The following is a 15,231-nucleotide window of genomic DNA, read 5'->3' on the forward strand; positions in this document are numbered from 1 at the left end:
AGTGCTCCCTAAAGGCTTGTAACTGAGATGTGTGTCAATTGCCACTGTATTTCACCATCCCACGCCCTAAGAATGTTATAGTCTTATTGCAATTTATTGCCGTGTTAAATCGACCAAGTCATAGCATAGATGCCACCGTGATGCAGAGGTAGTATAAATCACATGATTCTCCTGTTCTTTGCTCATTCCAGCTCATCCTCCAGAGCAGACATTCATGCATATTATATTCTGCTGTAGATTAACGCTTAAAGACAATTGAATATTTATGATGCTTATTTAATAATGAAAAGGCTATTGGCTGTTACTGCAGGATGCACATCCAAGAAAGAAAAATGAGGCCATTTCTCTGTGTGAGTAATGAGCGCAGGTGTTTGTGTTTTCGGCCTGGCCATTTTCACTCCTCACTATACAGATTCTATAGGGGTTTCTGCGGTTTGCAGTCGCCAGAGTGCTCAGTCCGCAAACGCAATCATAGACCCCACAATTAACTTTGAATCAGTTGCCACTGCGGCTATGCATAATGGAAACAACATGGATTTTACACACATGGATTTAACATGGATGCCAGCTGAGATGCGTATGGGATCAAACAACCGCACGCTAATCTGATTGCGCAGCACGTGAGAGAACAGGGGGCCTGTGTCTGGAACATGGCCTGAAGTTCCGGGTTTTACTCGGTGCAGTTATCCTGCTAACCGGGTAGTCCTGCTTCGTGGTACAGGCCCCAGGTTTTTCCGCGGCGCCCTCCCGGAATGCTCGATGTCTGCGCAGCCGGGAGGCAGACGCGTGAGGCGTGTGGAGGAATGGTGGGACGGAGCCGGGGCTGGAATAACAGATGGAACCAGGGCGGGAAGGCCTCTCAGGACGGGTGATGCTGTGTTAGCTTGGCGGTAATGAGCTTCCAGCTGGGGCTGTGCTACAGCGAGCCAGGGCAGACAATGAAAGCCAAAGAGAAGTCAATAGGAGAAGCAGCGGAAGAATGTAAACATAGATGGGCTGACAGAATTCTCATGTAAGGCAGCCAGGCAGAACTTTGAGCGTCAGGGGAAAAAAGCGATGCTAGCTAATCATGTTTGTGCATGGCTGAGGGAGGGAGGGAGGGAGGGAGGGAGGAAGGGTTAGAGAGAGAGAGAGAGAAACAGAAACAGAAACAGGGAGAGGGAGAGAGACAGATAGATGTATGCACATATTTTGGAGGGGCAGAGGAGGAGGAGAGACATAATTCTATAAGTATCTAGCTAAGCTGGTCTGGAAAGCAAGTGGTTTGATGTACTTTGCATGGGACATGAATTCCCTTGTATTCCATCCAGATTACTATGGGGTTTTTATATCTGTGAGGCTCAGCTAATGTAGCATAATGCCTTATCTGTGATGGCAGCTTGGTTACATGTCTGCCTCCGTGCATATGCGCTCCTGTGAAAGGAAAGGGGCCTAGCCAAGGTGATGTATTCACCACTGGTAGTGGAAGCAACCAATCAGGCAAAGGTTGCCCTGGTGACGGCAGCATTGGGCTGATGGGGCGTTGGCCGTTCTTGCTAGGTTAAGATAAGTGCAGTTTTTTTCACGGAGGGGTAGTGTTGGTAAGGGGACTGTAGTATGCAAGAATGAGAGGCAGAAAGTGAGAGCGGAGAAACATTAGACAAAATCCTGGCAGCTTCTGTTATGGATTTCCTAATCTTAGCCAAATATCTATTGTGCTGTAACCCGATGTTCCAGTGTTTTTTTTTTCCTCCATTAGCTAATTGCAGTTCTTTTCGGAATATTTGATTCTGTTGCCAGTGTGTACTTTCTTTTCTTTGTTTGCTAAGCAAAGGTTTGTGAAGTGGAGCCCACACAGGAGCTTATTGTTTTTCACTCCAAGCTGCTGTTTATTGAACAAGCCCATGTGGATTTAGTTGTTTGCTACTTGGGGCCTCTGTAGACTCTGAAAGCCTTCTCACACATAGTAACAATTGCCAGGTCTTGCATTTATAACGGAAAGCTGTTCTGTAACTGGCTAGTCTCTGCTCTAATATGATGTCCTTTGTTAATGAGAATTGATGTCCTTTTTTAATGAGAATTGATAGACATTTTATAGACAAACTCATTCACCTACCAAGATAAATGTGTTTTCTGGTGGAATATCCCTTAACTGGACATGTAATATTTTTTCTGAAAGCCTCATTTAAAAATGCAGCTCAGATTACACACACACACACACACACACACATACACACACAAATCATTTGAACTCCAAATATGGCCAGAATTGGTTGAATCAGTACAGGTTATTTATGTTCTTTGTATATAGTTAACCCTTAACTTCTATATTGAAAATGCCTGTAATAAACACAGTACATTTTTGTATTGCCTGTAGGGTGTTTCCTCAGTGGTATGATCAGATACCAATTTTTTTGTTTTTTTCTATTATAAACTAGCTATTGTGTTTGCTCATTGACTTATTTCAGAAACAAATCAAGGAAGCTACCTCATACCCACCCCTACACTTACCTGTTGGAATGATATGATTGACCTCTTTGTGCTGCTGTACAAGAATGTGGGTGATGTCACTGAAATTAGAACCGTGCTTTTGATCATACATTTCTTATTTTAATGGCATCGTGGACACAGTGTCCAACCCGCCCCCCCCCCCCCCCACCCCCGACCTTGTGCAGTTTGTGTCCCCATCCCCACTCAGTGATGCGTGCAGTGATTTCATAATTGGACGGTGCCTCCATCTCTCGTTCTCACGACCGAAAGTTATTGCGTCACGTTTCCCTGACAACAAGCATGCCTCGTGTTAAGGCTCGTGCGGCAGGCAAATAAGCGAGGAGGCACGTCTCACGAAAGCGGCAACGAACGTGGTTTGTCGAGGGCCCCGCTCGTGTAGAGCGTGGCAACTGTGCTGGAAACCTGGGAACTATTGAGCCCCCTTGAGAGTTTCCTTGACACTGTGACTTAAGCTCATTAGGCTTTGCTTTTCTGGGGGTTTTAGGCCAGAGTGCTGTGAAGAAGTGTACAGTGACATGTCTGTAAAATGTGCCATTTCAATACATGTGATTTTATTTTGACAGCCTCTACTGTAGCTTGGTGAAATAATACATGTGAAATATCATTATCGGTTCTGAAAATTCACTTGCAGAATAGTTTTGTAAATATCTTTCACAGTAAAAAAAAAAAAAGATGACATAGCTGTTTAACAGATTTTATTTTTTGAGACTTGAAGCTGGGTATTTATGTGCTTTGAATTATTGTATTGTAGAGAAGGGGAAGACAGCTCAGTGTATGTTTTGGAGTATCTTGTCCCTGGCACAGATTGATGTGGCTTCCTCACCAGTTGGAAGCACTGTCTGCAAGAGTACACAGCACATCTGGGATTGTGTTTGGCCATGCTCATGCATATTGTACGGCACATAGTCCAAAATGTGGCTTCATGCAAAGGCCCAAAGACCAATCTACATCCTTTATGGCCTGTGTTTGAGTCTCAATAGCATAAGCAGAACACATGCTAAAGTAAATAGCATTTACTGGGTTTCCATTCTCTGGGCAGTTCTTAAAAATTGGTTATGTAATAGGATTGGCATGGTTGAACGATTGAGCCATATGGCCCAGATTCAATCCACACTGGGCAAGTGTTGACCATGGCTGGGTGTCTGCAATTGACCATAGATTTAAACAGGCAGGGAGGACTTCAATCAGCACAATAATCCTCTCATTTCATGCCACTGAGGCTACCTGAGCCAGCTGCCACAGCTTCAGAGTGCTCTTGTACAGATGCTGTGGTAGCTCTGCTGGTGGACAGCAGAGGTTGCACAGTGAAAATAGCTGGTCCTCAGACTGCATGTGGCTTTTTGATGATGTGCTTGATAATCTGCACAATTCCAACCTGATGGAGGATCCTGCAGCGATTGGACGGACCTAGTGTTATGACTATTCATTCCAATTTGGGTCAAAGTGTATATATTTATTTTTGTAGGCAGTATGGGTTTGTGAACACAAAAGTGCTCTGATGTAGCACCATGCAGTCTTGTTAAAGCCCTACTATTAACATAAATAAACTAATCTGGAAAACCAATTCAAATTCTAAACATGAAATATCCCCCTCTGTTAACAAAATCTACTCGACCCGTTTACCACATGGGATAATCAAGTTAACCTAAATAGAAACAAAGCTGTAAAAGATGCAGTCGTGAGCCAGTATACTGTTATGAAAGAACCGTCAGAAACAGAAGAAAGCAGTCGCGTGTTTCCATTAGCCGTCTTTTAGCTTGATTGAAATGGAGAAGAGTGCTGAGCAGTGCATTTTGGGTGGTCTGTAGGAGAACAGGCATGCTGAGCTGAACCTTTGAGTAAAGTCGGGGGTGTAAAATGGGACATAAGGACACATAGAGAAGAAGAGAGACAGAGAGCTTGTAAGGCCCTATTACATGCAGTCAGCAGTTGGCAGTGCAGGTGTGATATTTTTGCAGTTTCATATTTCAGCCCACACTTAGGTGAGATGTGGGAACCTTGGAAACAGCTAGACTGTGAAAGCATCGCAATGGACAGGCACAGAGCGCACTGTGGGAAGGAGAGGTTATTAGCAAGAGAAGACAAAGAGGTTCTTCGTCCGCATTTGAAAGTCTGGATACTGAAAGCCTCTTATTCCTCTGTATAGTGAGGTAAGCCATTCCACAGTTTGTCCTGTTATCATATTGTAATGTGGTATTCATGCTTGAAGGGCATTTGGTTTTCATGGAAGCGTTTTATTTTTAAATTATACATTAGGCTATTTGCCACCATTTTGGATCTGTTAGTGTCTTCATCACTTTGACGTGTGTTGGAGAAGGATGCACATGGACTTGATCTACACCCTTTTTCAGGAGTGTTATCAAATGAGTGTAAATAATCCCTCCCTTGGACAGAACATCTCCCCTGAAAACAGACGTGCCACCATAAACATAAATTACCAGCCTTTGCTCTTGAATCTGTTTAGTGTTTGTGTTGTAAAGAGCAGTCAGCGGAAAAAAAGGGAACACAGACCACTGACAATTGACTTGGAGGCAAACATCAGGCATGAAAACCCTTCCTGGCCGCCAATAAATCTGTGTAATGTGCAGCTCTGGAGAAAACACAATGGGCAGCTCAACGCAGGCCTGATTTAATCCCATGGGGCTGTTTGGGCGTTCCGTTTCAAAAGGGAGTCGGGCTGTGGGGGATCGGTCCCGGTGCTCGCACAGGTCACCGACGCTGGTTAGCCATGACGTTGCGCTTCAAAAGAGCAAATAAATAAAAGCGAAGCGCCCCGGACTGCCGCATTGATCCAGGCGCTCTCGTTCCCCTGTGAGCGAAAGCTCGAGAAGGGCCCCTGCGTGGGGCTCCCTCCCGTCGGAACGTCTGCTCACCCTGTGAGCGTTAACATCCCATGCTTTACCTTCATAAAAGAGGTATGAACATAGGCCTGGAAATCGATAACATCATTCAGAGGAAATACCTGCATTGGCTATTAATACAGGGCCTTGTTTCAAGAAGGAATGAAAATGAATGTGTAATAAAAGCTTTAATTGCACACATTGATTGCAGCTGACAGGCGGAAACTGAGCTGGTAAGGAATGTCAATGGCTCCGTCAGTGAGGGGATTGTACTGACCGAGTCACACAAGGATGGCTGTGGGTATATAACAATATGGCGTTTCAACAGGTAAACCGTGGATATCCTTGTAATTCTATCCTGCGCATCTACTCCTATAGACGTGCACTGACCATCTAGTGTGCAAAAATGAAAGCTCGGCCGTCCTTAAATGACATGTAATGAAGCCGGTCTACTCCTCCTGCACTCTCATTAGTGTCTCATTAGTTTCTTATTCAGTTTGTCTCCCCTTATCTCCCCTCAACCTAGGAAATGGCAGTGTCCTGTGAGGAAATAAGAATGCAGCTACAGGTGAACACTGTTTTTCTCATGCCCATGAGCAATGTAGTCAAATATAAAATGGCTGAGATTAGTGACGGAGAGGACATCATTCTGCAGTCCTTTCAACATAACTTCCTGCAAAAGGCCTTTGTAAGGCTTTGTATAAGAGCTCTGATAGCTACAGGGAGCTCACTGTCTTATAGCATATATTCAGACTTTTCTGGCTCTTGAGCAAATTGGAGCAACGAGGCAGAACACCAGATCAGTCCTTAATACAGTCTGAGCTGATCTTGCTGTATATGTCTTTATCTGGTAGCCTAATTAAGACCTAATGCTGGGAGTCTGGCACTTGTTTCCTTTGGGCCATATAAACAGATTCCATAGTGTTATGAAGACTCATATGCATTCTGTGGCCAATAGTATTGACAAACACTCGTGTTGGGGTGGTTCAGTCTGGGGTGTAGTAAAGGGTAAACTCAAGTAAACTGGGTTCACCCACCTTTAAAATGGGGCTTGGTTTACTCACCTTTTTCAGATCAACTGTGCTGATAAATGAGGGAAACACAGGTAGCTAGGTAAGCACTGCTTCTCTCCCGTGACTTGGGGTTTACCCTGTTTTTTATTGCTATTTTTTACCACTACAATACTGGGTACAAACCGCAACAATGTCTGGTAAATTTATCGGCCTTGAGAAAATGTAGGTTCAGTGGACTTGCAGGTTTTCATGGGTGGTCTCTTTCTTCTGTGCAAGGGGTTCCCTGTGTCTTTTGAAAAGGCCACAGTATGACTAAGCCCTAGTGCCTGTTTGTTAGCAGGCGGTTGCTTGGTGAATGTATCCCAGCGGAGAGCAGTGGACCTTGGAGACAGCGTCTTTATTCAAGTTCAGAGGCGGACATGAAGGCTGAGCTAATGCTCGCATCATTGGGAAGGATGATCGGTCCATCATCCTTTACAAGCAATTCTGTACAAACCCACGCACGCCTACACACTTGCATGCCCACGTACCATTCGTTAACGCATGTTGCCCAGTGCAGCCTCCAGGTTGCATTGGATCAAAAATCTCCTTTGGGCCTTTTAGAGTACTTAATTGTATCAATCTGGTCTGACAATGCAAATGCTCTACAGCTTGTTAGAGTGAAAACAGCCATCAACATCAAGCTCAAGTGCAGAGTGTTCTTTATTGTTTTACATTTGGGCGGGATTGGCCTCTTCTACTCAAGGAACCTAAGGAGTTTTCCAAACCAACCAGGGAATTCATGACATGTCATATTTTAAGTGGAAATCGGTATACTTTTTAAGTGTAAAGTGAAATAATAAGTCATTTCTTTTTTTATCCTGGTATAAACCAAAGTGATACACTCCAAGGGAAAATGCCGTTTCAGGTTTACACTGTGAGGAGAATCAAAGCAGGGCTAATGGATTATCCTCTGCGCTCGGAAGTGCTTTCAAATTTAGTGACTCAAGCTTTACAGGAATATTTATGTTATGTTCATCTCCAGGGTGTGAAATGTGGGTCTGCTTAGATATTCAGCTTTTTTCTCAGCATCTGTCACACACACTCAAAGCTCTTGGTAGGCATGGGTTTGATTTATTTGCGTAGCGTTGCTTCTGTTGCAATGTATGTATCATCTTAAAAACAGTAAACCCTTCTTCCTGCTCCATGTCTCTTGCAATAACTTCCTGAAAGTCTGAGGGACATAAACAACTTCTCAGGTTGTGTTCCCCAAAGAATGGCAAGTCTGCCGGACATCTGAGCTTAACACACTAGGTATTGATTCTCCTGAGCTTCAGTGGAAATAATATCTCAAGGGCGAATGTTATAGAATACCACCTTTGTGTCTTCTGCAGAGTCCACTGGTGATCCGGGATCAACATCTCTACGTTTAAGTCATTAGGCTGTCTCCTCTACTTAATATGCTCTTTAACCCAATAAGTGCCTGGTGGGTCGTTCAAATAGGCTACACATGTATGCTTCACATCTGAGTTGTCTAAAATATTACATAAATATACCAAGGTGTTCCCTTTCAATTGCCATTTCAGTTATGTTGAAGGATATGTTTCTTCAATAAATTCCATTTGTAATTGCTGTTTAAATCATGCATAAATATCAAGCATTGCTGGAAAATTTTTGAATCATATGCCACTTGTAGAGTACATACTGATTTTCTTCTTGCACTATTTCCATCAACAACGTGATGACTGAAATATATCGGATCAGTGTTTGGGCTAAAAACATGCAATCCTTGTGTTTATTTGCATGTTCACCCATGATAATAAAGCGCTCTCAGAGACAGTTATTAAAAAAGGCCGAATTGTGTATCTTCATCTTGAAATTGTCTTGTCTGTGGCATGAGTAAGTTGTCAGATGCAAAATTGTTTTCTGCGTTTGGATTGAGCCATCCCTTGTCTCTTGGGCTTAGATGACATATTTATTAGAATAGAAGTGCTTGACTGACATGTGGAACCATGTCATAAGAGCAAGCAGCATGCACTCGAAGCATTGCTGCCTCATGTATTTTGTTGATTTGATTTTAAACTCATTTACTGGGGAGGAAAGCATGAGCATCAGTTATGATTTAGTGAACCATATAATGAATGGTAACATCCATGGTGACATGAACACTGCTGCTATTGATAGTTTTTTTCATAGCTTTTTATAGCTGCAACATTTCTGGTATTATGAAAGGTTAAATACTTGCATCAGCATTTCATTGGTGTGTTTGAAGACATTTGAGACATTTTTGGAAGTCATTACTAAGACATTTTGTAAATTGACTTTCTTTTTCTGTTGTAGATTTTCACAAACAGATTTTCACAAACAGCTACTATGCATGTAAACAGATGTATTTTACTTTTTATGTTCCCACATATAGATTTGTGTCCCAGGTTTGATATGCATTTTCATTATTTTTGTAATTAAGTTTGTCATTGAGGATACCTTTTTTAAAAGAAATTTGTCACTTCAGCAATATCTATTGTATTTACTGCAACCCCAGCAAATGATGTGAACAGTCCCGCTCCATCTCAACATCGAGTTTGCCCTGCAAATTTACAAGCAGATTTCAGTCCTCTAAAACCCCCTCTCCCTTGAAGGGACCACCATTATATATTGGAATCTTGATAAGACCCTAGAGAATTTGGCATTCAATGCCATTGGTAATGCAGTTTGCATTACTGACTGTTCTGCAAGCACTGGGAATGAGTTCTGGCTCATCGCTGCTGAGACGGACAGATGGTTGTCATGGGCAATCAGCGGACGAGGAAACAAGGGGAGATGTGGGAGGTCTGCGGAGCTGGCACTTGGTAGGAGGATATTTTCAGGAGTGCAATTTCTTTGTCTGTATATTATTGTGACTGATGCAGCAGGGCTGCCTCAAGACACTGAGGTTTTGACACGATTCAAGAGCATTGTTCCTCCCACCTTCTCTCTCCCCCAGTTTCTCTGGCAGATTCCCACCCAATCTGGTAGCAGAGTGAATCATCTATGATGTGTGTGTGTGCTTGTGTGTGTGAGTGTGTGTGTGTATGCGCTGCATGTGTGTGTGTGTGCGTGAATGCATTTGTGTGTTTGTACGCTACTGACTGAACTCCCACCTCTCATCTCCAAATACCACCTCTGAGTCACCCTCTCATCTGGGTCTCTAGATGTCACATTTGTCATTGCAGAGTGATGCAGTTTCAATGGCATAAGCCAGGCCTGACTATGGGACTGCCAATTGTATTAGATTAGGGACACATGAAAATGCATGCATACCCAGGCTGTTTCATACAGGCTAATTAAGATTAACTGACAAGTACGCGCTTGCAGGATAGAAATGCAAAATAAATGAAAAAACAAGGAAAATAAGCACTCATTCTGTAGAGCCAATACTTGAGTTGTTATGGGCTACTTGATTCGTACATTTGGATTGCTCTCAAACGCTTTTATGAAAACATGCCTTCTTGATGGTACAAAAAGAGAAGAACCCATCTAGAGTAACCCTCGTACGTGAGATACATTAACTGGATCTGTTAATTGAATTGTAGCTTACTTTGCAATGTCTCCTATGAGAACTGCACGAGCATTACACTACATTGAAAATCAGAGTAGCTTAACAATGCTAATCACCTCTCCCACATGGTGCTGACTAGAATAAATGGCTTGTGCTTTTGTGATTGAGCGTCTGTTTTCTGTAGGACGGTGACCCCTGCAACCTTTATCCGGGAGATTGAGACACTTGCAGTAATGAGTCCCAGTCACTAAGGAGACTGGCTTCACAAATGTCTATTTTACATGCAGCATCTAGATTAAGTTATGGTAATCTGCAGTTGTCTTTAGATGAAGAGCGCACTCGTGTTTCAATGTTACATCGAGGCATTGAGGTCTCATTTCATTCCGAGCAGATTGCTCATAGCATTCTGTAATAAAATGTTTTTGAGGTCTGTATTCTACACCAAAATGGGTTCTTTCTCAGCTTGTGGAAATTGGATAAAAGAAAAATCGCCGATGCAAAAAAACAAGCCATTTGTGTACAAGGTGAGGTTACATTAAGGTATGAATTATTAAAATGTGCTGACGATAAGGAGCCACTGTGGATCGATACCTTTTGATGGGCAGAACAAAGAGCTCCGCCATCAGACCAAATGGTCTTAAAGGGTCTCTGCTCCACCCTCAGCACCAGGGGAGAGCCAGGCGGATTGCTGAGGTTGTAAATGAAACCGCTTCTTTGACATGCACAGAACAATTAAAGTCTCTTTGTTGCGTCGCTGTTGGGAGTAGTTTTAATATGATGCTAACTGTAAGGGAAATTTCAGAGATTGACTATCTGAATGCAGCTGGAAAACTGTGGTGTTTTCAATCTTGGAGGCCTGAAATATGGTTGACCTTTCGAACACATCTGATTTCCCATCAGGGGGTCAGAGCCCAATATTGCCTTCATGACAAAGCCGTGAAACATTGAATTATTGCCTTGTGAAATAGTATGAGCGGACTATTCTATAACGGCTGTAAATCTGAGCGTAGTAAATGTCCCCATATCCGTCTGCTGTTACTGGGTGAAAATGAAATGTGTAATTTGTTGCCGTAATATGCATTCAGAACGATCGTAAGGCAGGTACTTCTACAGTAAACGTGCAGTCTTTGTTGTTTGTTTCAGAGCTGACTCTGGGTTCAGAAAACACCATCCGACTGCGATGACACAATTGGCCGTCTGAGGTAAGACTGCTGTCGGATGTGATGTGCTCTATGGCTGAACCTTAACGCAGATTATCGGAGCATCCTGCTGTGGTTTTTGAAGGAGACCACTCCGTTGTCATGTCTGTGATTGAATGTAATTTTATCTACGGTATTAAACCTCTCGTGCATTTTGTGGGAGATAAACTAATCCATGCATTACAGTTAGACCGAGGGGGGATGGGACAAGCAATCAATCCCTGCTGACAGAAAAAAGAGCCATGTTTCTCTTTCTGCCGCTCTCTCTCTCTCTTTCTGTTGCTCTCTTCCTCCCTCCCTCCCTCCTCCCATTTTATATAATACCCCCTCTAGAAACTTCCTGAAACCCCTGATGCATTTAGATAAAACATTGTAATTTTGTAGATGGGTGAAAAAAAATCACTACAGCTATTAGGGCAAATTAACTTGGTATTTTTCTTTTGATAGAAAACAGTATCCCCCTGGGACAGTCAAATGGCCAGACTCTTTTATCCATTACATTAATGGAGTATGACACAGCCTCCCTAGCAACTCCTGTGCGTATCATTAAGTCTGTTGAAATACAGCTGGTTGTATTACAGTAATTATCTGCATTGGGTTGTATGGGACAGATTAGCCTTGTGATAACTGCGGACCAATTTACTCCATTTATCCAATATGACCTACAACAGTCCGCATAGCAAAATTATATCTGATATGAATCCGGAAGGAATACTAGTTTCATGTAGTGCCATAGCTGGGATTTAACCATTTCAAACAAGTAGATTTCAATGGAAGAAGTGAACAAATGACTCCTATAATGTGTGTTGGTCTTGGATCTTGTTTTGGTCAACTAGGATGGGCTGTACAGAAATGCCATTTACAGTATTGAACATTTTTTTCTGTTTAAAAAATGTTTCCAACATCAGGTGTAATAAAAAATATTCAATTCAAAGCACTGAACTTTTTACTGAATACATAAATTGAAGGCATAAAGTTATTTCTAGCAGTCTATAACATAAATAACAATGGCTTGATGTAGATGGCTTCGTGGCAATGACTTGATGTAAATAAAATGTACTAGAAATTTATAAAAGGTTGGGACCAATTGAAATTTCACATCTGGTTAGATAAACATAATTGTGTTCAACCCACTGCTCTGCTGACCTTTACTCTACTGGTTCACTGTTCACTGTTTTATGACCCCATTTCCAACACCAGCGTGCCATAACACACATGCCACACTCACTCTAATTCATCTACCAAGTCAATGATCTGTGCCACTGAATGCCTTTGGTGCTTTACAATATGTCTGATAATGAAGGCTGGATTCCCTTTCTCCAGTATGATTATTGTCACCATTTGTTTCTCTTTCTCAGAAAGAACATCTTGCTGAAATTCAAGGGAACAGCTTTGTAATCCTCCAAGATGATGCAGAAGGTAATGACAATGCTCATTTCATCCCTTAAAGTCAGATTTGTCTCCGTGTTTTCGCCATGACACTGGATTTCTAAGACTTTGTTTATGAAGAAGAGGATGATGATGAGCTGTGCAAGGGCAGCATTAACATTTTTTATCTTTATTTCTGTGAGTAAAATAATTCTGGGATTTGTAGGATGCTACCTAAAATTAATTCTTCAATATTACAGTAGGGTGCTGATAATTCAGCTCCTGCAAACAATACATTTTTTCAGTTTATGTGAAAGTACTCAATGGCTCCATGATATTTTCTCAAGATTCCTTTGTTCTGTGGTAGTATGTGCCTATTTAAATAAATGTGTTTGATGTGCTGTACATTAAATATTGAAGACATTAGCTCCAGGGCTAGCATGGTATTTGATGGAGCACAAAGCATTACTGAAAAGACTGCTAGTATGAATCAGTGCTGCATTTCAGTTCATTATGAACTTCATTCTACATTCTACTTGGCTTGAGGGGTTTGGTGAGCTAATAGGGTTGGTTTTCCTTTGCTGAATAAGTTCTGTGTTGCTGAGGATAGTTTGGCTGTTTTTGTTTGCGTTCCTTCATGTGTTTTTCCTTTGTGTTATGTTTCCGAACGGCTTTCTGTTTTGCGGCGAGCGTGCTACTCGGTCTGCATTTCCCCGTGATGCTGTGGTAACGGTAGACTGACCCTTGACCTTTGACTCTGTGTTTTGGAGCAGCAGCAGACCCGCACTTCCCCCGGCAGTGTGAGTTCCTCCCGGGGGCCCAGTGTCCCTGGCTCCCCTGCTGTCACCATTGTGGTAAGAGAGCCTGCACCTTGCGTTTGTGTTATGCCTCCCTTGTCACACTATAGCAAAGGTCCGTCCTTTATACTGTATGAAGTATGGGTCACAGTGATACAGTACCTCTCTTTGGCCACATTCACAACCCATTTGCCAATGCACAGGTCTGGGATGCAACTTTGACATTTCTGTTGGTGTCAGTCAAGGTCTGTTAAATAATTATTGTGGTCTTCCGAAGCTGAAAAGACCTGCAAGCAAGATTTCTTAAGTCTGACCAGGAGCTTAAAATGGTGATGAAAAAAGACTTTTGAAAGACAGCTCTCATTTTTTATGTGCTCGCTTCTCAATGAGGAAATGCGCAACTCTGTGTGAACATTAAGATGTGCATATTCTGGCCTAGTTCTGTCTTCCAGGACTCTTCAGATGCAGTAGTTCAGTGATGAATAACATTGTCTTAGAGGCATCCTTTCTTTTGGATATTTAATGTTTTCAGCGAACGCAGTGTACTTTAATATTTTTTTCAGTGTGTACTTTTATCTTTTTTTCCCATTCCTTTTTCAGGCAAAAATGGACAATCAGGTCATAGGATACAAGGATTTGGCTGCCATCCCCAAAGACAAAGCTATACTCGACATTGAACGGCCGGATTTAATGATCTATGAACCCCATTTCAACTACTCCTCTCTGGAAAGATCTGAGCTGCCCAGGAGCCGAGAGGTCAGCACTCATTACAACACAATTCATCATTATTTCACCTCCATGTCATTCTGTATACCAAGAACCTTCCATATCATTGGCTATCAAATGGTGTATAAATAGGTATTTTAAGATGCATGCCTCATGATCTTGAAGAAGAATGTGGCCCATCCAGCCACCAGTACCAGTGCTAGTACTAGTCTTTGAGTCAGTGACGTACCCTACAGTCCAGAATCAGATCTTGACTGTTCAGCTCACGACTATGACCGTACATCTTTTTGGGTGAGACACAGTTAATAAGGGAAGGAGGGCTTCATGCTTCTTTTTTTCTGCCTTGTCACTCAAGCATGACTCCACTGGCCATACACTCCTTACTAGCAATGCTGCTCGTCAGCCAGTGTTCTGAAAAGAAGTGATTTCTGGCAGCTTGTGCTTTCTGGCAGCTTGCGCACACATTCTCGTCTTTGCTCCCCCAATTTGTGTGTTACATTGTTGCATTGTCTGTTAAATCATTTGTTTCATTTTTTTTTTAAATTCAACCTTTTTACTTGCAACGGAATGACCTTTGTACATGCATAAAAGACAAAAATTTAAATTCATGCATTTTGTTTACTTGTCCTTGTCTCTTTGTATCTGTCCTGTATTGCCTCCGTGCTGTGGCTGTCCTCTGTTGATTTTCAGAATTGTGAAGTGATGGTGGGTGGGTTTCTGAATAGACCATCTTTGCAGCAATATTATTTACACATGCTGAAGAAATCCACTCAAACTGAGCAGTCTGTAGGACTTCCAGCTCAGAGACGTTTGGGCCCCTGGCTTTTCTCTCTGTTAAATGGGAGTGAAGATTCACTAAGCCCCAAACCCTTCACCCTGAGAGTGGTGAATAGGTGGTCCTGGGACAGTGTTTGTGGTTGAGGACAGCCTTGGTGAGAATGCTATGAAGGTGAAACGGCTAACTGCATCCTTTTCTCTCCCCCCCCCCAACCCCCACTCTCTCGTCTCTCAGAGATCAATGTCGCCCCGCTCCATCTCACCCCCACCCTCCCCTGAGGTAAGATGAATGGCGCCTGGGCTTTCAGAGGGATGATTACTCTGAGTATAAAGCCACAAGGCCTCACTTCACAACCACATTACTGTGTGTCCCTGTGGGCTAGGCATGAATACTGCTGCCTCTGGGGGCGATGGCTCTGTTTTTTATTAATTTGTCTAACTTGCTTTGCAGTTTAACTAAGAATCTGCAAAGATGTAGCAATTTCGCTGTGTGTGTTTTTGTTG

General features: G+C 42.6%; 1 protein-coding gene across 9 annotated transcripts in view; it reads left to right on the plus strand.

Moving 5' to 3' along the window:
* Window positions 1–15,231, plus strand: part of LOC118237267 (dematin-like) — a 29,217-nt gene that overhangs the window by 4,265 nt on the left and 9,721 nt on the right. For 8 of the 9 annotated variants that reach the window (XR_004767139.1, XR_004767140.1, XM_035435799.1 and 5 more), the window contains exons 2-6: window positions 11,004–11,062; window positions 12,418–12,478; window positions 13,201–13,281; window positions 13,825–13,980; window positions 14,963–15,007. Coding sequence is in view for 7 of the 9 variants with exons in the window: in XM_035435799.1 (XP_035291690.1) it covers window positions 12,467–12,478; window positions 13,201–13,281; window positions 13,825–13,980; window positions 14,963–15,007 (294 nt within the window). In the remaining 2 variants the exon portion in view is untranslated. Of the gene's footprint in view, window positions 1–10,984; window positions 11,063–12,417; window positions 12,479–13,200; window positions 13,282–13,824; window positions 13,981–14,962; window positions 15,008–15,231 lie in introns of all 9 variants that reach the window. The other variant, XM_035435794.1, reaches the window with a different exon arrangement.

Source organism: Anguilla anguilla, chromosome 10 (genome assembly GCF_013347855.1).
Source record: "Anguilla anguilla isolate fAngAng1 chromosome 10, fAngAng1.pri, whole genome shotgun sequence".
Classification (NCBI taxonomy): domain Eukaryota; kingdom Metazoa; phylum Chordata; class Actinopteri; order Anguilliformes; family Anguillidae; genus Anguilla; species Anguilla anguilla.